Source organism: Chenopodium album, chromosome 10 (assembly GCF_948465745.1).
Source record: "Chenopodium album chromosome 10, dcCheAlbu1.1, whole genome shotgun sequence".
Lineage (NCBI taxonomy): Eukaryota > Viridiplantae > Streptophyta > Magnoliopsida > Caryophyllales > Amaranthaceae > Chenopodium > Chenopodium album.
Genome location: NC_137843.1, coordinates 3,835,243 through 3,859,388, shown reverse-complemented (window position 1 = coordinate 3,859,388; position 24,146 = coordinate 3,835,243). Strand labels below are relative to the sequence as shown.

At 34.2% G+C, this 24,146-nt stretch overlaps 6 protein-coding genes across 13 annotated transcripts; 2 read left to right on the top strand and 4 right to left on the bottom strand.

Moving 5' to 3' along the window:
• The first annotated feature begins 896 nt into the window (after positions 1–896).
• On the top strand, positions 897–3,449 carry LOC145563181 (L-ascorbate oxidase-like). The gene is made up of 5 exons (XM_081623616.1): positions 897–1,324; positions 1,452–1,544; positions 1,709–1,921; positions 2,097–2,282; positions 2,407–3,449. Exons 1-5 carry the CDS (start codon positions 1,037–1,039, stop codon positions 3,376–3,378), a joined length of 1,752 nt encoding a protein of 583 aa, XP_081479742.1. The 5' UTR covers positions 897–1,036; the 3' UTR covers positions 3,379–3,449.
• Positions 3,450–7,616: 4,167 nt separating this feature from the next.
• LOC145563180 (uncharacterized) lies at positions 7,617–9,640 on the bottom strand. Its single transcript, XM_081623615.1, has 7 exons — positions 9,552–9,640; positions 9,404–9,468; positions 9,080–9,179; positions 8,800–8,850; positions 8,584–8,708; positions 8,159–8,477; positions 7,617–8,072 (listed from the first exon to the last, which is right to left on the bottom strand). Exons 2-7 carry the CDS (start codon positions 9,421–9,423, stop codon positions 7,869–7,871), a joined length of 819 nt encoding a protein of 272 aa, XP_081479741.1. The 5' UTR covers positions 9,424–9,468; positions 9,552–9,640; the 3' UTR covers positions 7,617–7,868.
• Positions 9,447–10,514, bottom strand: LOC145562963 (agamous-like MADS-box protein AGL66). Its single transcript, XM_081623376.1, has 5 exons — positions 10,330–10,514; positions 10,175–10,228; positions 10,030–10,081; positions 9,717–9,778; positions 9,447–9,465 (listed from the first exon to the last, which is right to left on the bottom strand). Exons 1-5 carry the CDS (start codon positions 10,512–10,514, stop codon positions 9,447–9,449), a joined length of 372 nt encoding a protein of 123 aa, XP_081479502.1.
• Positions 10,515–11,234: 720 nt separating this feature from the next.
• LOC145561974 (photosynthetic NDH subunit of lumenal location 4, chloroplastic-like) lies at positions 11,235–13,379 on the top strand. 8 transcript variants are annotated; one of them, XR_014094251.1, is made up of 6 exons: positions 11,235–11,721; positions 11,821–11,913; positions 12,262–12,322; positions 12,419–12,487; positions 12,654–12,800; positions 13,184–13,379. XR_014094251.1 is itself a non-coding variant. In XM_081622117.1 (5 exons), exons 1-5 carry the CDS (start codon positions 11,317–11,319, stop codon positions 12,734–12,736), a joined length of 711 nt encoding a protein of 236 aa, XP_081478243.1. In that variant the 5' UTR covers positions 11,235–11,316; the 3' UTR covers positions 12,737–13,114. The 8 variants fall into 8 exon arrangements, 1 of the variants encoding a protein (XP_081478243.1); XR_014094253.1 differs by having other exon boundaries at positions 13,181–13,379; XR_014094249.1 differs by having other exon boundaries at positions 13,168–13,379.
• A 224-nt stretch (positions 13,380–13,603) lies between these two features.
• Positions 13,604–14,866, bottom strand: LOC145561976 (heavy metal-associated isoprenylated plant protein 23-like). The gene is made up of 2 exons (XM_081622118.1): positions 14,171–14,866; positions 13,604–14,015 (listed from the first exon to the last, which is right to left on the bottom strand). Exons 1-2 carry the CDS (start codon positions 14,328–14,330, stop codon positions 13,708–13,710), a joined length of 468 nt encoding a protein of 155 aa, XP_081478244.1. The 5' UTR covers positions 14,331–14,866; the 3' UTR covers positions 13,604–13,707.
• A 1,608-nt stretch (positions 14,867–16,474) lies between these two features.
• LOC145563179 (aspartic proteinase-like protein 1) lies at positions 16,475–23,025 on the bottom strand. The gene is made up of 10 exons (XM_081623613.1): positions 22,560–23,025; positions 21,155–21,293; positions 20,188–20,423; positions 19,823–20,053; positions 19,564–19,705; positions 19,412–19,482; positions 19,220–19,319; positions 17,770–17,830; positions 17,610–17,681; positions 16,475–17,177 (listed from the first exon to the last, which is right to left on the bottom strand). The coding sequence occupies exons 1-10, from the start codon at positions 22,838–22,840 to the stop codon at positions 16,903–16,905; spliced, it is 1,608 nt and encodes a 535-aa protein (XP_081479739.1). The 5' UTR covers positions 22,841–23,025; the 3' UTR covers positions 16,475–16,902.
• Between the last annotated feature and the right edge of the window lie 1,121 nt (positions 23,026–24,146).

Below are 24,146 nucleotides of genomic sequence, written 5' to 3'. Positions count from 1 at the left end.
GAACAGCCAAAATAGAAAACGGAAAAGAGCTAGCTAGAGATAACATTATTATTGAGTAGACTGGTCTGTGGCACAATTCAATCCAACTCGAAAAAAGTATAACATACATGACAAGACAAGACATGTTATTGTGTGAGTAGGACTTTACGAATACCATATAGTTTAAGAAAACACAATATGATACCATCCCTTCTCACAAAGCGTGCACGAATAAATTAAATACAACTATATAAATACACTATGGACTTAAATAACACATGAACCACTTTTTAAAAATTTTGAGATAGTATAAAGTTGATAGGTTTAGTCGTGGGTTGAAAACTTAACTAACTCCAAGACATATGAACCACACTCGGGTCAGATCCACAACTATAGTAAGATGGAAAGGATATAGATGTATAATTGTATGGATATTTCAAAACCAACTTTTCTAGTCCCCATCCGGTAGTCAAACATATACATACGTATACAGACATACATACAATGTTATTATATTATACGGTAGTATGGGCACACAGTCACACATACACTAATTGCCTTTTGCTGCAAACTAATAAACGGAGTACTAGCTATTACTTTACCGTCCATCTAGGAGATACCATAAACAAATAGAAACACGGTTTAAGAATATAATAATACTACGTAATCGTATTGCACCAAAAAAAAAAAAAAAAAAAACGTAATCGTAATCATCTGTTTTAATAAAAAGTGCAAAGTTAAAGTCAAGATATTTGACTATCAAAAATGGTAAGACATTATGAAGTAACCCAGAAATATCAATATGTATTAACTACTACGTAGGACAGCTAGCAACAAGTGTATTGATATTTTATTACAAACTACAAGTATATATATAAACCTACGCAAACTCAAGCTTATCAAAAATATATGCACTCCTTTCTTTTAAAACCAAACCACCCTTAGCTAGCTTTACCCTCTACTCCTTGTGCAGTTGTGCTAGCTAGCTGCCCTCCCGGCCACCACGACCGCAACGATTACCGTGACTAACAAAAAAAAAAATTCTAGTTTGTCGACGATGGCAACCGATGGATGTAGGAGGACGGGTCTAAAGTATCCTCTATATTATGTGCTATTTATGATAATATTGAGTACTTGTACCGTAGAAGCCAAAACAAGATATTACAAATGGGATGTAAAGTATGAGCTCAAGTCACCAGATTGTTACAAGAAATTAGTGATTACTATAAATGGTATGTTCCCTGGACCTACCATCACTGCTGAAGAAGGTGACACTGTTGTTGTTGAAGTTACCAATAACTTGGTTACTGAAAATACTGCCATTCATTGGCATGGTATTCGACAGGTTAGTTTAGTTAATAATTTGTTCATTTATTAGCTTTGTACTTTTATTTTTAGTTTTATTTTACCTTAGTATTATGTGTATTTTTTTCATATGCTCATTTTAATTAATTGGTGCACGTGCTATATAGATTGGAACACCATGGGCTGATGGTACCGAAGGCGTTACTCAATGTCCAATTATTCCCGGAGATACTTTTGTATACAAATTTGTTGTTGACAGGGTATTTTTTTTATTTTTTATTATTATTATTATTATTATTATTTTTTAACTACGACATTAGACTTCATTTCAATTTACTTAGCAATGTTCCCGAGTTTAAGATTAGTAAACATTATTTGTCGTTATATTAATCAAATATACGTGTTTGTGTACAAAATTGAACAGGCAGGCACATACTTATACCATGCCCATTACGGGATGCAGAGAGAAGAAGGATTGAACGGTATGATCGTTGTTTCGGTTCCTAGAGGACAATCCGAGCCGTTCACTTATGACTTTGATCGTAGCATCTTGCTAACAGATTGGTACCACAAGAGTGCTCTTGATCATACCGTAGGTTTGAATTCCAATCCATTTGTTTGGGTTGGTGAACCTCAGGTATTAGTCAAATATGTTAATTAGAATTTTATTTTCTCACTTAATTAACAGTCTTTACACGATAATATACTTTTATATTACAAAAAATAATACGTATTCGTTTTACTTTAGGCCTTTAGCTATAAAATTCAAATGACTAATTCAATTCGTCACATGTTTGTTTGATATGATATAGTCGCTCCTTATACAAGGAAGAGGCAATTTCAATTGCTCAGCCGTCAGCATTGCTTCGGATCCAGATGTCTGTAACGCTACACGTCCCGAATGCACCCCGTTTGCCTTGACTGTGCTTCCTGGGAAAACTTATCGCCTTCGCATTTCTAGCTTAACTTCTTTGTCTGCACTAAACTTTGAGATTGAGGTAACAATTCATACTTCATGTGTAATTGACTTTTTTTTTTTTTTTTTTTTTTAAAAAAAAAAATTATTTTGTTTATATTATTGATTATAATACTGATGATATGTACACTTGTGTATGTTACCAGGGGCATAACATGACGGTAGTCGAGGCAGATGGACATTTTGTTGAGCCATTTGTAGTTAAAAACTTATTCATCTACTCAGGAGAAACCTACTCAGTTCTAGTAAAGGCCAACCAAGACCCATCAAGGAACTATTGGGCTACAACTAATGTTGTGAGCCGAAAGCCCGGAACTCCCACGGGTAAAGCCATCTTTAACTACTACCCAAATCGACCAAAACAAGATCCACCAACTACCCCCACCACAGGCCCCATGTGGAACGACTCTGAACCAAGATTAGCCCAGAGTCTAGCAATTAAGGCGCGGGAGGGGTTTATTCAACCCCCACCCGCCACCTCAGATAAAGTGATCATTCTCCTTAACACACAGAACAAGGTTAATGGGTACACAAAATGGGCCATCAACAATGTATCCTTTACCTTGCCCACCACCCCGTACTTGGTGGCACTCAAGGAGAACAGGTTGAGGAACAAACTCCACCACGTATTTGACCAAACACCACCTCCAACCGGCTACGATTGGCTAAACTATGACATCAATGTTAACCAAACTAATGTCAATGCGACCTCTAGTAACGGTATCTACCGTAACAAGTTTAACACGACTATTGACATTGTGCTACAAAATGCAAACATGATCAACCCTAACAACAGTGAAACTCACCCGTGGCATTTGCATGGGCATGATTTTTGGGTGTTAGGGTACGGAAAAGGCAAGTTTGACCCCTTCAACGACCCGAAAAGGTACAACTTGGTAAACCCGATAATGAAGAATACGGTTCCCCTTCATCCATACGGGTGGACCGCCGTACGTTTTCGGGCCGATAACCCGGGTGTTTGGTTGTTTCATTGTCATATAGATGCCCATTTTGCCATGGGTATGGGCATTGTTTTTGAGGAAGGAATTGAAAGAGTAGGTAAATTGCCTAACAACATTATGGGTTGTGGACTTACCAAACGCCTCATTACTCCATAGTTCCTTAATTATTAGCCTAACTTCAATGTTTGAAAATTCTTTTATTCTTACTTTAATTTTATCCCTCTAAATTCAAGGGATCATTTTTTTTAATGAAATATTGTCTTTCCATATTTGTACATGCGTGTATTAGGAGTGTAAGTTATTTGGATCAAGACTAAAGAATAGTCTAATTAGACATATTTTGTACATGTATTGGCAAATTTTAGTTGTACAAATTGTCCATTAAATGCCATTAATAAACACGTATTTGCGCAATTATTTTGAGTTTCAAATTCCCTTCACTCATTCAACAACAAATCAATTTACAAATCATACATTTACAATTAATTAATGTAGATATAAAAATAATATTTGGGACGCCTATAGTTGTTTTTTTTTTTTTTTTTTTTTTTTTTTTTTTTTTTTTTTTTTTAGTACATATATATAAACCTTAGGATTGTATTTAAAAATTTATGACAAAATCATGCATCGTTAAGCGTTATTATTAGTGCTTAATATTTAATCTTTCCTTTGGATTACTCGCAATTTAAATACATTGTCATATATATATATATATATACGGTAAGCAGAATGACCCTGATCGAACCTCAACCCTCATGGTTTTTTTTTGTCCGGTATTTATGGGTCAGACACTTTGAGAATGAGGGGGAAAGGGTAAGGGATCCCCACCCTCAAATTAAAGTGCCTCTACTGGGGATTGAACCCCCAATCTCAAGGTTAGAAGGTACAATATTTTCCACTAGACCAAACCTAGCTTGGTTATATATATATATATACGGTAAGCAGAATGACCCTGATCGAACCTCAACCCTCATGGTTTTTTTTTGTCCGGTATTTATGGGTCAGACACTTTGAGAATGAGGGGGAAAGGGTAAGGGATCCCCACCCTCAAATTAAAGTGCCTCTACTGGGGATTGAACCCCCAATCTCAAGGTTAGAAGGTACAATATTTTCCACTAGACCAAACCTAACTTGGTTATATATATATATATATACGGTAAGCAGAATGACCCTGATCGAACCTCAACCCTCATGGTTTTTTTTTGTCCGGTATTTATAGGTCAGACACTTTGAGAATGAGGGGGAAAGGGTAAGGGATCCCCACCCTCAAATTAAAGTGCCTCTACTGGGGATTGAACCCCCAATCTCAAGGTTAGAAGGTACAATATTTTCCACTAGACCAAACCTAGCTTGGTTATATATATATATATATATATATATATATATATATATATATATATATATATATACTAGTTTGGTGCTCCGTGTGATGCCGGGTTGTTTATTGAATTTTAAGATAATTTTTTATTTAAATTATGTAGTAGGCATGTAATGACGACTAATAATAATATTGTGAAAGTGTTCGGTTTAACAAAGTAATCTTGAGATATTAGATTTCTAAAAAACAGTCAAAATAAATTAAACAAAAAAGTTGTTCTAAGTCTGTTGGGTTGACCCGAACCAGAAACTTTGGGCTAGTGTTGACCGACTTGAAATAACCTGTTATCCGACGTGATTGATAGGTCTACAAACAGTAATAAAATCATATTTGATTGTAAAGTATTTTATTTCAATTGACTAAAATAAAATATAAAAGAATTTGTCCATGTAGCGCAATATTTGATGAAAAGTTGAAATGGCAGGTGTTGCTGTCTCGTGGTTTGGCTAAACTTATAATTTATTTTTTTACCTTTGAAATAATGGTACTTTATCGGAAATAAAACTCTAGCTAAAGCAACAATTTTATCCTATAAATCTATCCAAATTTTATTTAAAATAAAATTCTAAACTTAGGTTTCTTTTTTTTTTTTTTTTTTTTTTTTTATCCTACAAAATCTATCCAAGTTTTTATTCTAATAAAAAAAAAAAATACAACTTTTTTATTCATAAAAAATACATACAAATAAATCTGTATCATACAAATGTTTAAACGTTGTCTACGTGGCGCAACACTTGGCGAAAAGTTAAAATGCCAAGTGTCGATGTCTGATAACTGGCTAAAAATTTAGCTTTATATATATTAGTTATTATATGATACTACTATGATACAAGGATGGAGCAACTAACTATAGGTGTTTGAATAACGTTGTGGCATTTTGAATAAACCACCTTACTCTCTTCCAATTTTATCCCCATGTTCCAACCCTACAGTTGACATAATGCATTAATGTACATCGCTAAATTCGTCAATCAAGTTGGACAATGACTCATCTTTGGCCTAATTTGATTAAGATTCCAGATAATGACCGCAATTGAAATTGTGTACTCCGTATTAAGCTAACCAAACGTAGTAATCTGTACAGGTGCGTTTTTTTTTTTTTTTTCACCTGCACTAATTTAAACTTAATTTATTATTCCTGATTAGCCCTAATTTTATGTTATAGTATATACACTCGATCTGATCGGAGCAATCCTAATTAGTCTTGAAACTTATATCTACTTCATCAAACGGACAAAATTTCCAACACATTGCTTATCATTAGGGCTGGCAATCGGATCAGGTCAGGTCGGGTTCGTGTTCGGGTCAGTTGATTTCGGGTCAGCTACCCCCTGACCAGAACCTGATCCATTTAACATTTCGGGTTGAAAACCTCAACCTGAACCTGGTTTTTTCGGGTTCGGGTCAACCCGAAAATGACCTGATTTGACCCAAAATTTTTTTAAGAACTTAAAAAAGGTTGATTTTATTTGGGTTGGGTCACCCAGCCAATCTGATTTTTATTCATTCAAAAGGTTTTTTTTTGCAGTTCATTCAATTGCATTTTAAATTCTCAAGCAAAACAGCGATTCAAACCCAAACAAAATTGTCTAACAAAACTACTTAATAGATTACAAACCAAGTAGTCTACTTAACAAATTACAAATTGAATTTCAAAAGCTATAGCGATTTAAATAAAATCTTCAATTCTCTTGATTATGCCCACCCTCCATAGTGGAATGAATCTTCTCCTCTCTGAAAGAAAGATGGATTTGAGTGGCCGCAACTCGCTGCCATTAAAAATAACACAAACAATAATTAAGAACAAAATTTCAGTTTGTAAAACCGTATAAACACAACAACTATTAATATTAATTAGCATGATAAATTCGTATAAAAACATGCAAAACAACAATTAACAACAGAAATCATAACAAATCAACAACAATTTAACAGAAAATAACAACTATTATTAGCATATAAAACTATACTTTAGCATGACCAAACCGTATTTCTCATAAAACAAATACATATAAAACAAAAAATACCTTGGAATGATGAAGTAGATGTTGAGAAGAAGGTGAAGTGTTTAGCAGGAAACATAGATTGATGAAAATCCAAGGATTAGAGAGGAATTTAGGGGTTGAAAAAGATTAGAGAGGAGTTTAGGGATTAAAGAGAGAGAAATTTTAAGAGGGGGGAAATTTTAAAAGAGAGAAATGGTGAGAAGCGACTGAGTGAAGGAAAAAAGAAAGGAGAAGTTTAGGGTTTTTGGTTTTATTAGGATGGCTCATTTTGATTTGGGCTGGGCTAAAGGTTTTCTTTGGGGTTTTTTTTTTTTTTTGGTTATTTTTTTTAATAATGATCTGTTTTCGGGTTATATGGGTCAATTTCGGGTTAGGATTTCCAACCTTAACCTAACCCATTTAAATTTCAGGTCGGGTTCGTGTCGACCCATTTAAGTTTTCGGGTCGAAAACCTCAACCCTAACCCGCTATTTTCAGGTCGGGTTCGGGTCGTGTTTTCGGGTCGGGTCAGCTTTTGCCAGCCCTACTTATCATTGCTGCAACCACAACTAACACGATGATTGGTACCATTGGAGCTAGTAAGGCTTCATTGGGCAGTTTACTGAACTTACTCCTAAGTGTGTAATTTTAATTTTGTCTATTAAGCTGGTGTAAAAAAAAAAAAAAAAAACTAACACGATGATCTAATTAATGCCCGTGATTATTAAGCTGGTGTAAAAAAATAAAATAAAATAAATCCTAACACGATCATCTAATTAATGCCCGTGATGATAAGGATTCATTTGGGTTAGATTGATCATTATTGCCTGATTGAGAGTTACAAATAGATGATTAGGACTAGTTACCTGTACTTTCAAATAGTCAAAGATTCGCGTGCCATACCCACCAAGTAAAAACCTTATGTATGATCATACATAACTCCTTTGAAATTAAAGTTCTGGTAGGTACTTTAGGTAACGTTAATAACATCAAAAATGTAATATTATTTACGGTGTATGTAATATAAGTTGCAAAATGCTAAATAATGTATGTATATATCTATTAGTCCAGCACCATGCACATTTTGTTTAGAGATGCTACTGGTTGTGGTATGGGAGATGGAGGAGGAACCTTTAAATTTGTCTCGGATTTACAATTTGGAATGATATAAACTAATGTAAAGAATCAGGAGCAGACATACGCCTTCAGACAGCCAGGAGCCAATAAGTTACAACATTAGTAATACATGGATAAGAGGATCATGGGATTACAGAAACTTTGCTTCATTGCATATTGAGTTGTGGAATTTTATGGTCAAAATTTGATGCAGAGGTAGCAGAAGCATCTTCACTGCATTGGATATGCCCTCCTACTCCAATTTCTACTATACCGCATCCCATGGTTGCAGGAATCGCCTCTACTTGCTGTCCTGTAACCATCGCGGATGGTGCTCCCCCTACACCAGCAGCCCCCCCTGCCAATTCTTGCTGCCAATGACCAATCAATTCAATTTAGTACTTATTTGACCTTATGAAGAGTAAAAAAAAAAAAGTTACTAAAGGATATCATTAACCTTGATAAGTGAAGAATATGATGTGTTAGACTGCATCAAAGCATTGAGAAGCTCAGTTGATGTGTAAGCCTGATGCCACGTTGGGAGTGCTCCGATCCCACCTATTTGATCATGAGGATGATGCTGCTGTTGTTGATGTTGTTGCTGCTGTTGTTGATGTTGTTGCTGCTGCTGTTGTTGATGATGATGAGCAGTTGTTGTGCCTTCCATCTGAGAGTTATGTTGATTCATGGCAGCGTTTATGGCATTCCCCCCCTGCCCATGATTCAAGGTTTCGTATATTGTTGTTGTTCCTGGTGCTGCTGAAGAATGGTTTGGCCTTCATTGTTTACCAAATACAACATTGAGCCAGAGCATAGTCATTCATTACAGGTTTCCAGGCACAAAACATAAGATGTTTTAAGAAACAGCGAAAAGTAATTTACCTCATGGCAATGGTATTAGAAGGATCAGAGCTTGTGAAAATTTGGCCTTGGTTATGACCATTTTCTGGCAACCAACCTATGTCTTCAAACGACGTTGGCATCCCTTCACTCGCGTCCAAGAAAATCTTGCGATTTTACAATGATCAACATATTAGCCAAAGAGTTATAAGCACTAAAATGTTCAAAGACAAGGCAATATCAATAACTAGTATCTACCTGAACACCTGAAGGGTCATAGCTTGACATATGATTACTCAACAAGTATTTCTGCAAAGTAAAACACAAAATAATCAAGCAACTACAAAAACAGAATCCTCAACTTCAATACAGTAGTTCACAAATACTGTTAAGTCCTGCCTTCTAATACTATTGAAAGGAAAATTGCACCTCATGAAGAAAGAGCACTAAAGTGTTACCCAAGAAGTTAAGTCTTAATAAAGATTTGATACTGAACTCGATTCATCAGTCTGTCCATTCGCAGTAGTGCAGTACATACCTTTCGTTGTGAGACGTGTGATAAAGCATCAATGAGGTTCTTCTCACATGATTCAAGTTCTCCAATTGATGTGAAAGCCATTGGATCAGGCTCATAAATCCTGATCATAAATATTTTTAACAAAAAACAAGTCAGGACATGTATTCATCAGCTCATAAAAATTATGCAGGGGACTTAGGAAAATAGTTAAACACATTTCAATAAATCATACATTATCATCACTCTTACACTAATTAATTGTGATTTAAAGTAAAACAATGCAACATTGAGAGTATCAAGATTTAATGTTAGACATTGTGTCAGTAAACAAAGTTTAATTAAAACCTTAATTGATCCTCAGCCATTTGAAGTTGGTGTTGCAAGTTATTCACTTCTTGTTGAAGATCCTGCTAAAAAACATAAACCCAAGCCAAATTAATATTTAATGAAGTCCATTTACGTTTATTTAGGAAGGAAGATAATAAATTTATACCTCCAAGTTTGAGTTACATCCTCCAGGGCTGCAGTAAAATCAACTTAGATGTCAGCAAAGATAAAAATGAAATTAAAATAAAAAGAACGCGACATGATGGATTGTACACGTTTGTGTGTGCTTCTAAACGAGTTTAAATAAGAGAAAAGTATGAGGAATACGAACTTAGCAAGTTGAAGAGCAATGTCATTCTCCGTCTTGAGCTTTTTAAGGGTGCATATTAAGTACTGCAAGAACATAGAGGTTGATATATGACCCTTTGCCAATTGCTGGCCTAGACTTTAAATTGAACGAGATTCTTTCCAATAACTAGACTACCCACTTATTCTAAAAATTAGGGAGGAGTTTCTGAATACGATATTTCTCATTCGTTAAAAATTTCCCCATTTTCATTTCGAAAATTAAATTAGATAGTCTAGTAATTGGAGAGAATCTTCCTAATAATAAAATAAATAACAAAAGTCTTATAATATCGTACCTCTCGATTATGAACGAAGCTGTTCATTGGAATTGAAAGAAAGAAAAATCCACTAAAATGTCAGTAAGTATTACATATTAATCCATGCAAGGTAAAATCAAAAAATGAAGGGCAGAACAAATAAAATTGATGATAAAATTCTTACTTTCCCCTATCATGGTCAGGAAGATTAATATAACGCGTTAAAACATCTTCAATTCTACACAAAATCAAATAAAATTAATATCAAAAATCATAAACAAATTAGCCAAAGTTACGCAAATATCACACATGAAAAATGTTTCCTAGGTAAAAACGAACCTTTTACGGCCAGAAAAATGGCTAAGACGACCGGAAGGCGAAAACATAATAAGTGCAATATCGATGTCACATAAGATAGAGAGCTCGTAAGCCTTCTTAATGAGTCCATTTCGTCGTTTTGAAAACGTAACTTGACGATTGGTGTTGTTCTCAATCCTTTTTATTTGAAGCTTGACCCGACCCATGATAATGTTATTATTGTACTTAGGTTATTTTATGTTCTACACACAACAAAAAAAACAAAAAAAAAAAAAAAAATTAAAAAAAAGAAGAAGGAAGAATTAAAGAAAATGATGAAGGCGAAATGAAGATGATGAAAAGGAAAAGAGAAATGAAGGGACAAGAGAAAAGAGAGATGCGATGAAAGAGGAGAGGAGCAAGGATTTACGCTGAGGAATTAAAGAGTTTGAGTCAAATTTTCATCATTTTTTATTTGTTGTTAAATTAACTGTCATGGCTGGTGATGTGGAAACCATTTTTTACGCATGTATATAATTTTTTTTTCCAATGGTTTAGGAATGAAACAAACAAAATTTCCAATAGATGTTGTAGTGTTGTACTACAGTACAATTTATTAATGGTTTTTTTTTTGAATACGCATATTAACGTATAAATATGATGGTTTGAAACATACTACCTTTGTTTCATAATAATCGTAGCAGTTTGACTTTTGCACTATCTATATATTTCGTGTATATATAAGAAAAACACATGTTAAATAAAATAAATTTTGGAATATATATTTTCATTACATCTCAAACTATTATATTTCACATTAACATAAATATGATGGCCTATGCATGTTACATTTTTTTTTTGGGTAGCCCTCAATGGAAAACAGAATATGTCAATTTTAGAGTACATATAATTGTTATCTAAATGTTACATGTATTTGTCATTTTGTCAATTACCATGTATTTGGGATAAGAAGAGTGTGTGAGTGAGCACATCTCCTCCAACCAGAAGAAGCATAGAAAAAAATTAAAAATGGCGGTATGTGCAACTGCAGCAACAACAGCAGCACTCACAGCCATTGCAAATGCCAATTCGAGCACATCAAAAAAAATTTCAAAACTCCAATTCCGAACTCTGAAACCAATCTCAAACCAATTGAACCCAAGTAGTCCTACCAATTGGTTTGATGATACTGATAAGAAAATTTCAGCAAATGTTGCAGGAAGGCGAAAAGCACTAGAAATAGGACTTATTGGAGTTATGGCAGCTTCTACAATGGCTTTCGGGTTTCCATCAGAAGCAGATGCTTTAAGAGTAGAGTACTATGCCACTACTGCTGAGCCTTCTTGTGAACTCAATGTAGTTCGTTCTGGCTTAGCTTACTGTGACCTTGTTGTTGGTTCCGGTCCTGCAGCTCCTTATAACACCCTTATCAATGTACTAGTCTCATTGACAATCTTTCTTCTAACTTTTTTGTTTTCTTCCTAGCTTAACTTGTTAGTTTCTCTATAATTTTGATTGGTTTATGGATTTTAGGTGCACTACACTGCAAGATTTGGTGATGAGACTATCTTTGATAGCAGTTATAAACGCGGTAGGCCTCTTACTATGCGCATTGGTGTAGGAAAAGTATGTTCTGCTCTGCTCTTTCCCTTCCACTCTTAAGAAATCAATCTTCTTTCTTTCTTTTGGTGATTTTATTATGTGTTTCTTATACTTAAATGTGAGGAATAGTTGAAAATTAGGATACTTTTAAGCTAACTACCCAAGTAAGACTAGCCTAATTTATTGTTCATGTACTGTAAGCCTTTTCTTTTACATATCACAGGGTATATTATGGTTTGTTTGGGGCTGTAATTTGCAAAAATTGCATTTGGAACTTCTCTTACTCTGAACCAGTTTCAAAAAAAATAATACACTTCTGACCCACCAACCATATAATTGTGCTGAAAATATCAATATCATTTCAAATTGCAGGTTATTAGGGGATTGGATCAAGGGATTTTTGGTGGTGATGGGGTACCTCCTATGCAAGTTGGTATGCCATCTTAAAAGATTAAATTTTTGCATAATATGTTTTGCAATGCTTCTATATAATGTTTCCCTGCAGTTAAGTCTCTGAATTCATATGCAGGTGGGAAGCGCAAGCTCCGTATTCCTCCAGAGTTAGCCTATGGACCAGAACCAGCTGGTTGTTTTTCAGGTATAATGCAAAAAACTGTGTTCATTGAAATATGCAGTCAGAAAAAGGTCTCAAATCAGAACATTTCTTAAGAAAAATAGTATATATCAGCTTGCCTAAAACCTCGGCTTGTGTTCTTCAGTTATGACAGCAATACTTCTAACAATTGAACTAATTACTTCTGCAGGTGATTGCAACATACCAGCCAATGCAACTCTGCTTTATGACATTAACTTTGTGAATATATACTCCGGAAATAGGGCAAAGTGAACAAATCTTGCTCAATGCACACTTGATCATACTTGATTCGATGCACCAAGAGAGTTCAGTCCAAGTGAGCTCCTCTCCCTCACTCTAAATTTCTCCAGTAACTAGATATTGTACATTTGTATCAGTAACCTTAGCATGTGCTCAGGTAAAAAGCAGACTATTCTGCTACTAGGCTAATCTTGAGTGCCTCACTAAAGCACATATGTATCTTTCGGCACAGGCCTGGAAATGATTACTTGCTGAGTTAAGACTATGTAGATAACAGCAATGTTTCAACCACTTAAATGTCATCCATTTGCTGATATTTCTATCCAAGAGCAACTCAAAAGTTGCAGTTGTTTCATTGACTGTATTTAATAAAGTCAATCGATTTGAGCATGAGTTCAGCTTTAACCACCCTACAGAAATCTTATTGTAATTTAGACTAACAGGTAATTCAAACAGCAGCTTCCATTGCTCCAAGGGAGACACCATATCGGTTTCCCCAATCCCCAACAGATGCGGAGATGGCTACCAAACATTGTTCGAGATTTGGAATGTTTTTGTTATTTCAAATTATACTGATTTGTTTTGGTAAGAGACTGTGAGATATATTACATTTTTGCTATACATATATGTATCCTGTTGTAGAAGTTCCTCCTCCTGTGCTATTGTTCTGCACATACTCCATACTTATTTCCATATATACTTGATGTACTTAGTCTTAGGTGCCTTCATTGCAAGCTTGATTTCAGATAGTAGTGTTCTTACTAACTGCCTTTTTAGACTTAAGAGGGCCTTTTTTAGCTACGATAACAAAAGAATTTCAAACAAGGATTATCCATTATCATCATGAATAATACTGGAGTAGGAAATGATATAAAAGTATATTAGTCATCAGAAGTTAGTGTGGGAAATTTTACATCACATATCCAAAAGTGTAACAAACGAAGATCAAACTATCAAAATTGGATGAAAAATACAGAATTGATCTACATGATAGAGCAAGCATTTGGGTTATCATCACTGAACATGGTCATAAGAGGGTCCTGATCATATCGCGAGACTGTACCATTTTTTGGGTTTTCGACAAATTCCACCTTCCTGACATGTCCAGGAGGAGCTTTCTTATCATAAGCAACCGAGGCATAAGGCTGAGACACTAAATTGTAAGGCACATATGGCCATATTTCTGCCTTCTTCCCTGTTGATTTTGCCTTCTTCAGCACCTTATTTGCCTCCACATACCCTGTAACTGTCACCTTCTGCTGCTTCCTGTTGATCTCCACTGACTTCACCCCTGGAATAAGAATTATATTTCACGAATATCAGAATTTGGCAACAAACTGAGTCCATTTAACTAACAACAATAACAAAACTTTGTCCTTAGACGAACCAAGAATACAAATTACTAACAGTAACAAAATTTAGCAAAAGACTGGAAGAAGAAATTACCAGATAGTGAAGATAAAGCTGTCTTGACTTTAAGCTCACATCCATCACAGTCCATTCTAACTTTGAGCTCCACAGTTTGAAACTGCTTCCTCTTCTTCTTGTGCGTATGACCACCACCCATCATTTCTGAAAAATACTCCAATGTACCTCCAACTCCCATACTTCTTAGTTTTCTTGTACAAAAGTAATGTAAAATACAAACTTGGAAACCCTTCTAACCAAAGTTTTATTGCTCTATCAACCCCCTCAAACTATCGCCTTAGAGAAGTGTTTTTGCAACCAAGGATTTGCAAAATGAATGCACACAAAAAGTAATAATCTTGTATTGTAACTGAAACGTTTTCTCCAAGAATATGATGTATATTATGTTGTAAATGTTTGAAGGATGATCAAATCATATGTATAATGAGAGGGAGGCAGGTGAAGTTTTATAGCTAAAATGACATGGGAGAGACTATGTAGGAAACTTCTCTCCAACAAACTAGATTCCTTTCTTTGCCTCGTAGAAATCTCAGTTTTCATAACAAATACGAGTATGTACCAACTAAAAAACTAAAGTATAAAATAAACTATAAATTGGACTGCTTTTAATTTTTAAAATAAAGAAACTGTGATCTTATTTCTTTCCCTTTTTGCTACAAATGTGTAATGTAGAAACTTTACCTTTTATCTCTGTTCTTTCTTCACTAGCTTTCTTCTAACGGCTTTTTTTAGACAGGATTGTGGGCGGTTCGAAAGTTCAAACACATGAACTGTTTAAGAACAGGGTTAAGGAAAGCACAAAGGTGATCAAAGATCGATTAATCAGTCATTATTATAAGAGATACTTAAAAATATAAGTACAGTACATTTATTATCATGGCTTGATTAGTTTGTACCAAAGAAACAGATACTTGTAGAGAATAGAGAAAGTGTGGAAGATTTATGTATTCTCATCCCCAAACCTATACCCGTTGTTGGAAGGTACAAACTCTAACCACTATACTTGATCCGACTAGCATACAACCAAATACCATAACCAATCCACTATCCATTAGAATACCTATTATCCACTTATATTCACCTTGCCCCACTACTTAAATACCTATATTATCCCATCCATGCGTCTCACGATTCACCAATACTTACTAAGCTTAAATTTTTAAATAAGTTGTATGACACTAAATTTTCACTTTATGAATAATAATGTAATTCTTCATTGCTTCTTTAAAAATAAAAATAAATAAAATAAAAACCTTAATCAAACATGTTTTTTCGAGAAATAGAAACTAATCATGATATATTTATAGGTAAAATCTTGAATTCTCGATCAATATATACTATGTACACATTTCACCTTCATACCGGCTTTACTACAATCAAAATTGGAAGCTCCTAACCATACGGTCCTAATTGGGAATTCACCCATTCCCCCCACCCCCTACCTTCCCTAAGTAGTAAGTTCACTAGAAGTAGCATCCATTACACCATTAACTTTCTTCATATTACACTTTGCTTGAGACATTATAACTTTATCAAAAAAATATATAAAAATTTAAGACAAAAAGGACAAAATTTAGAAGACACAATTAATTTAAGTTGGAAATTATTCAATCAAACAGAAAAACAAATCAATTAAAAAGGTGAAGATGGTCAGCTGGTGGAAAATACAGATCACAAAGCAAATATTGAAATGTAGGTATGATTTATATAATGAATGAACCTAAAACATTGAGAAGGTGTCGCGAAAATAAGATGTTGTCACGTAGTCACGTTTTAAAACGCGGAACATCGTTAAATACATACATTTTGACACGTGTAAGCATCCAACGGTTGAGATCACAAAGATCATCAGAAGCTGGCTCCCTTCATCTTTAGGTTGTCTTCTGATTGGTTGATTCAACATGGCATAGGTGGGGTGTGGTTATCATGTATACATCCTAAGCAGGCCACCCTAATACTCGCTTTTTAGTAAAATGACAATAATATTAATATTTCCTCAAAAAAAAAAAAAATCTATATACTTAATACAATTAAATGTAATTAGCTCATCTTATGTCGACATACACCAAATACTGTCTTCATGTAGGTGTAAAAAAATTTATAAATACCCGAGTGTAAGATGCAACAATGTTATTTTTGCTCATTTGATGATTAAATGAGCAATTATCATTTTCATCCTTTAGTCATCAAAATAAGATCGTACACTCAAGTATATATAACAAATTTTGATGTAGCTGGGAAGAGGGAAGTACTTCTTGTTTTTATCAACAATTATAAATGAGAGATGTCAAATTACCTACAAAACTCATACAAACAAAGAACTTGAGAAATGTCAAAAATATCAATAATACAGTTCCTTCTACAATGAATGTAAGATTCTTTAATCAAAAGTACACATGAAGCTTTTGAATTCTTAGCTTGATTTCACTAGTCTAATTCCACGGCATTGAGCAAGTAAATTCAACAAATGCCAGAAATCGATGTTCCACAACCCACAAAAAAGGCTCATTATATACTCCATACGAAGTTTCAAAATTCTATGAATAAGCAGTTGTATATAAGAGAACCTAGTAATAACATAGCTCCATCTAGAGAGAAAAAATACTAACTATATATACACGGCTTTAATCGAGAATTATAGAAGACCTAGGTGGGAGGCAAGAGGGATACAGGTATACTACAGATCCAATGACTTATAGGGAAAAATGTAAAGGCATTGGATCGATATGATATAAATGCATGGATGGTATTTACATCAGGTGTAGAAAAATTACTGATTCAAAATACCATTGTGGATGAAAGGTTGTGATCGAGATAGCTAGTACGGAAAGCAGCATCCAAGATGAAAATGGTGGATGCATCGCTGAGGCAGCAGAGGCTTTGGGAGAAGTCCTGCCAGCAATAGCAGGAGACACGGCCTGTGCACCAGGAATGCTCTGCTGTTCATTACTAGGCAATGCATTAGGTGGTTTACCCCCTGTTGGTGGCATTGATGGCGTTCTGTTCTGATTGCTTAGATCTTGACCTATAGATATGCCACAGGTGTAATTAGATTATTTTTTATTCTTATGCATTTCCTGACTTCAGCCAGTAGTAGCAAAGAAATCTAGCAGGCTACATTGAAAGTAGATTAATTTGAGCACGTAATTAATGAAGCTTTATGCCTTGACACGGCCTTCTTTCCCTAAGAACTTGTTCATGCATCACAAAAGCAAGTTTATATATCAACACATACTCGTAGCAAAAACTTGTCAGGAAGAACAATAGCACCTATCAGCTAAAGAGCAATCAACCTTCATTCAGACAGACAGCTTTGCAGGAGACCCGTGAAACAATAAGTAGATGATAAAAGATCCCTTTATAAACCATGATAAAGAAACCAAATGCAAAACTCCATAGGGCCTCACCAACGCAGATTGCAAATTAAAGCATCAGACTTCAAACATTAAATACTTACAATCGGAATGAGACCAGCCAAGTTTCATGTTTTCCCTATCAAACACCATGCGATATCCTGTCATGAAGTTCTCTGCAAAATAATATTTTAATTCCAAATCAGAAACATACCTGTTAATGCATGTTAAAGTAATTATATAATCAAACAGGCCTCCACTTACGGCCAATAATTGCAATATCTCCATCGGCACGTCCTACAGCAAGACAATATCCCACAATTCCCTGCAGCATAGCATCCCAATAACTTAGCAAGGCCATCAGGTTCAGGAAAGTAGGAATATAAGATGCTTCAATTCATAGCTACGATATTGATACAATAACCTGAAAGATAATCATGGTTTCCGCGGATTTAATATCTTAGCAAGATTTACAAATCACATCAATGATATCCATCAACATTATATATAATAAGAGTTCACATATAAAGAACATGCTTCAATGGACAGTAATATAGCGAGTCCAATCTTCAATAAGGAGACAGCTCTGGATAATGGTTACTGATTTGCTTATTTCAAAATAGTTTTACTAAAGGACACAACCTAGAGCAGAGAAACAAGTAAATTAAAAAAACACAAGCACAGGGCAGGCTACTGAGAGTCTGAGACCAATCAGGCCCACATCGTTAATAAAAAGGCTTTGATGTTGAATTATGACAAGTTTGTTGGATTAAAATTTCATCATAGTTAACCCAAAATCTGGCAGGATATTGAAAATCTACCAAACCAGACAAACTTATAAGCAATAAGCTACTGAGATGAGTGAGATCAATCAAGCACATGTTGTAAAACAAATTTAAAGGCTTTGGTAATGAATTTTGATAAGCTTGTTGGTAAGCGTTTCATCTCAGCCAATGCAAACTTTGACAAATTATTGAAGAACAACCAAACAAAGCAAACTTAATAGCAATAAGCTAGCAAATCGTTTTAGCTAGCTTGCTTGTCTCTTTGAATCGACTCATGGTGTACTTTTATTAATCCTCATACAGAATAGTAAATTTCCGTTCTTTCTCAGATATTAATTAAAGCTACCTTAACCCAAGCCTTCATTATGCCCAAAATGTCGGACCTGAATGAGATTAGTCATTTCTTAAGGTGGTTTGTGCCAAATCATACAGATTCTTCAAAAGAAACAACAATGGTAAAATTTGAAGCTAAATTCAAGTTCATACGAATAGCTACTTTTGTTCACATAAACATGAGACTTGAATAAATAGACTCAAGTGAAAACAAGCAAATTCGAAATTTATGGTCTATATGCTAGCAGCAAATTGAGAAAGAATCTTGGAAGACAGATTACAGATACCCAACAATGGAAGCCAAAATCAACACAGCTTCGGAAATAGGAACTTGGGATAACTAGAAACAATCAGCAATTATTATATATTATAATATTATACTACACTCTGAATCATTCAGAAATGAGATGCTAATCCCTATTATAAAATAAATTGATTTGCACACCTTCACTCAGTTTTAAACGACTTCCAGCAGTGAATTTTATCCTAGTAACTACAGAATGTAACTCAGCAGATATTATTCTTTTTTCCTTAATTTGAAGATCACAGATATTTTTAGGGGAGCAGGGAAGAAGGGGAGGTAATGAGATACCAACCTGATCCCCATTGACAGTGTACATAGGATATTGGACAACAAAACTCTGGTTAGATGGCAACATCAGCTCCAGAGAAGGATAATTACGCAGATCATCTCCACTGTTTCAACAAGAATATTTTAGACTAGTCAAATGTACAAAGAATAAAACAGCGTCCAAGTAATGAATTATTAAGATGTCACATAAAATAACCTTGACTTGTAACAATAATCCCATGGAGATCCATCATAATTCACTCTAGCAGCTTTAACTTCTTTGTCAAACTGTCAGATATAGCATTGCTTCAACACTGAATCATCTATAACTAAACTAGAATTCAAATTTGAATGACAGACAAAAAGTACCTCCTGAGTAACTTTTTTATACACATAATCTGGAAAATAAGTGAAAGAAAACCCACTATCAACAACAGCATGGAAACTTGTTTGTTTGAGACAAGTGCCCTTCCCAATACAGACAGAATCCACGCCGACAACATAAGTTGAACTGAATAGAAGGGGGCAGAGAGAAAGAGAGCCAACACAAATGAACACATGCGTATTAGTCCAACAAGATTCTGGTCTATATAATGAGGAGATAGTATATTAAGTATAAGAAACATACTACTTTCCATTTAAAGGCAGAAATGGAGTCCACTGATGGGTATTGAGTCCTTGGTCACCAAAATATATTCTCCCAGAAAAATTTTCATTAAAACACAATGAGAAAGAGTTTCTAATTAATCCAGATTTTGCAAGAAGACTTGGCACAGAAATGTCCCCAGGACCTAGACCCATCAGACCATCAGGAGCAATTCCCTCCTCCAGATAAACACCACTTTGCTTCTTACCACACCTGTACAAGATCAAACAGCCCATAAAGATGGCGTTCAAATTTCCTGGACATAGCAGCAATTAACAAATATCTAGCAAGTTAAACGAAGTATTTAATAAGAAATATCAGACCCAAAATCAATTATCAGAGCATACCCAAATATAATTGAAGCTTTTATACTTGATGGGCTATTACTGCTAGATGAGAGATGTAATACATCCTCAACAAGCTGGCCCGAACTTGATGTATTTTCCGAAAAATATTGGACACTGTAAGGGCATGACTGAGTGGGACTTTTACAGTTTTCCTGCTGTGCGCATAACCGATGGCTGCAAGTCAGAAGCTTACTGGAATTTGAGCTATCTGGGTCGTACTCGTTGAGGTTCTTATCCTGCATAATAGATGCCCCCATAGACCAAGGAGCACCTGCCAATCAATCACTGGAAATAAGTGCTAACACTGTTCCAAGTATTAGCAGGTACTAATCGTACAAAGCACAGGTATAAATCGTATTACAATAGCAAAATTTATAGAACAATAATTTTGCAAGTAAATAGAAGTGTTCAAATCAGGTAGGCAAGTCACATACTCCTTAATACTTATCAGCCTTTTCAATGGTAATAGTGTCAAATTCTTTCAGCTTCTCTTTCAAACACCGCCCTTCAGCTCTATTTACTCATTCTTTTCAATATTATTCAGTTTAAGAAGAGAATTCAAGCTCTTTTCACATGAGTCTCCCTCATCTCAACTTATTGAGCTTATTAGAGCTAATTCGAACTTATTAGCCCTCACCTAAACCAATGAACTTATCACTAATTGCTTCTAGTGATAAAATGAACTTGGTAGCCCAAATATGAACTTACTAGTCTTTATGCGAACATAATTATTCTTTTTTAAACTTATATTTTCTAATGTGGAAAGAACATGAATTAAGATAAAGGAGATTATCTTTTGATATCAATATAATCTGTATTATAATGGCTTAAAACTTATAAGATACTCTACATAAAACCATTTCTAGAACTATTTATTAAAAAAAAAAAATATATATATATATATGTAAATGAAGAAAATAAACAGAAAGAAAACAAAAGAATACGGGCAGAAAGAAAAAAAGCATACCAAACTGTCATAATGCGTAGCCGAGAGAGAAGCACATTGGACACAATCACATGGAACCCAAAGTAGATCACTACCAGCATCCAAGGCAACCATAAAAGATATGTTTGGTGTTCCTATATCAATCCAAGTATAGTATAACCTGCAAATGAACCGCTCATAATTACAATAATAAACACCGCAAGCATAACCACATTAACTAGACTGCTGCAAAATTATGCAGAAATGTCCATTCATCACTCCCCTCAATGTGTTAATAACTGAATATTGTCATGTATACTATTAAAGACGTCCTAAATTAATCATAAACAATTTAATCTGGACTATTATACTACATACACGCTCCCCTCTAACCATCTATTGTGATTTATATGCAAGGAAAAGCATAATCATGTAGGAATTCATTAGATATGTCTTGATATATACTTTCAAGATATCACGGGAAATTGTGCTTTGGTAAGCTTTATCCCCCAAAGTTGTAATACACTACTAACAGAGGAGCTATAATGCTTCCTAAGATATCCTTACTTGGACTTAGCAATGAAAAAAATGTGGTAATATTTAAGGTTCTAAGCTCTCATTACACTAATTATAGTGAAATAACGTAATACCCTAAATTGTGATTGGTTGAGAACTTAAAACAATAACAAATATTCAAGAAAGAATAACATATAGTCAAATAATGTAATGCCCTAAATTATCACATACTGATAGCCATCACATTACTTAAAATAGTAATAGTAATGATTAACGATTGTATGTTCTGAAATCATGAAAAAATAGTGTGGTAATGACTCAGTAAAGCTTTCTAGCGAAACTATGTCATATCCTCACTAATGTGGGGTTAAGCCAATGGGAAAATTACCAACGGCGGGAGAGGTAGTATAATGTTGTTCTGATTATAGAAGTTATATATACTACAAGGGCATCCCCGAATATATTCGATAAGGTGACAACTTTCTACAGAAGCCCTAAAATAGTAAATGTGATTATGCCATTGTTACTTCCGGCAATTAGAATCTCCTCCGTCACACTTTAATGTGCCACAATCTTCATAATGTATGTCTGAATCAAGTCTTCTTCATATGGCATCTAATAAGTTCTGTTAAGAATTCTCCCATTTACTCTTACTTAGTACTATTTTAAGAGTTCAAAGCGGAGTATCATCATTAGATGCTTGTTATCAACAATCGTAAACATTCGAAGAATAACCAAGTTATTTCAATCATTTACTTAAACACGACGACTAATAATTAAATATGGCATATTAAAGCGGAACAGAGTGAGTACATATTACAGCATTAACTAATACATAAATTCCCTAAAAACAGAAATTTCCATCTAATTAACTATAAATCAGACAAAATTAAAGCAGAAAAAAACAATTATAGCATAAAAATTGACATACCAACCAAGTTCATTGCCATAAGACTGAGCTTGACTACCCTGAGAAGGAAAAACCAACTGATGCTGATGACCAATTTTCATCTTCTGCCTTTGAAAATCGCCGATCGACAACCTCTGATAATACTCTTTACTCATTAATTCCGGCCACAATTTCTTACCGGAAAATCCTCGCAACTCGTCGGAAAATCGGTGCACTAATCTGGATGTATACATCATACTACTCTCTCTAATCATAATCAAAATCAACAACATGCATAACAATAGAGCTAATTTCTTCGCCATTTTCGGCGATTAATCAATTAACAAAGTTATTAATCTAGGGTTTTGCAGAGATCTGGAAATAAATCGAAGTGAAGAAGAAGGAGAAATGAGCAGTACTGAGTAGAGAGTGAGTGAGAAAGAGGAGTGATAAAAAATGTGTTTAAAAAAAGAGGAGAGAGAAAACAAAAAAGAGGCGTTTACGCTAATTACGCTCCGTCAACCATGTGTATCGTAATTCCCAAGTCCAAATCACCTTTTTTTAAATATTGCTTTATTGTTTTGTTGGACCTATTTAATTATGGAAAGGGTAATCTAGGAATTGTCATTTTCCTTAGCACACATCACTATCATCTAGATTTTTTATTTATTTTTAGGAGCTATCATGTGATTGATAATTTGATATACTGTAACGGCCATGTTTGGAGGAAAAGCTGAAACTGATTGAGTTAGCTGATTTTATTAATTGATTTGACTAACTTATTGCATTAGCTGATTGTAGAAAAGTGTTTGTTAAGTAGCTTATTTTTTTAAAGCTGTTTGAGTATGTAAAATGACCAATAAAGATATTGGCATATTTAATTTTGAAGGATTAGTTATTGCATAAAAGATAAATATTAAACAAATTTACATGCAATGTATATATATAATTGGACGTATAATTTTATTAATGAAGTTGTAAGATCATTTTTTATATGAACAAATATTGTAGTCCAATTTATAAAGCGACTGTCGGAGCTATATTTGTGAATGAGCCTTCAATACCTGATTTATCTAACCAAAAAAAAAATTAAAATCAAATAATTAATTTTATTAAAAACAAAAAAAACAAAAAAGAAAGCATGAAGAATATTTTTAAAAATCAGATTAATGGGTAATAATGATTTGGAAAATTTTAGTTAAGATGGAAATTATTTAGAGGAAATAAGGATTGCTAATATTTGGATTTATTTGTAAGCAAATAATATTTTTTTTTTTAAAAAAAAAAATAACACATGTACAATTATAAAAAAAAAAAAACTAAAAAAAGAAAATAAAGAAAATTAAGGCAAAGATAATTGAGAAAGCTTAGCTTGAGATCCACTATGGAGTATGGAGTGCAGTAGTAGTGGGAAGTGAAGGAAATTAAAGTGAAATGATTTGTTTGGGTGCTTAGTATAAATAAGAGGGTAAGTTTGCCATTAAACACAACCAACCAAATCATCTTTTCAAAAACGCTGCTATCACCAACGTTTTGTAAATTAGCTTATTAAGGCAAATAAGCTTTTTCAATAAGCTTACCACCAAACACCAGAATTAACTTATTTGACTAGTCAATCAGCTAAACTTG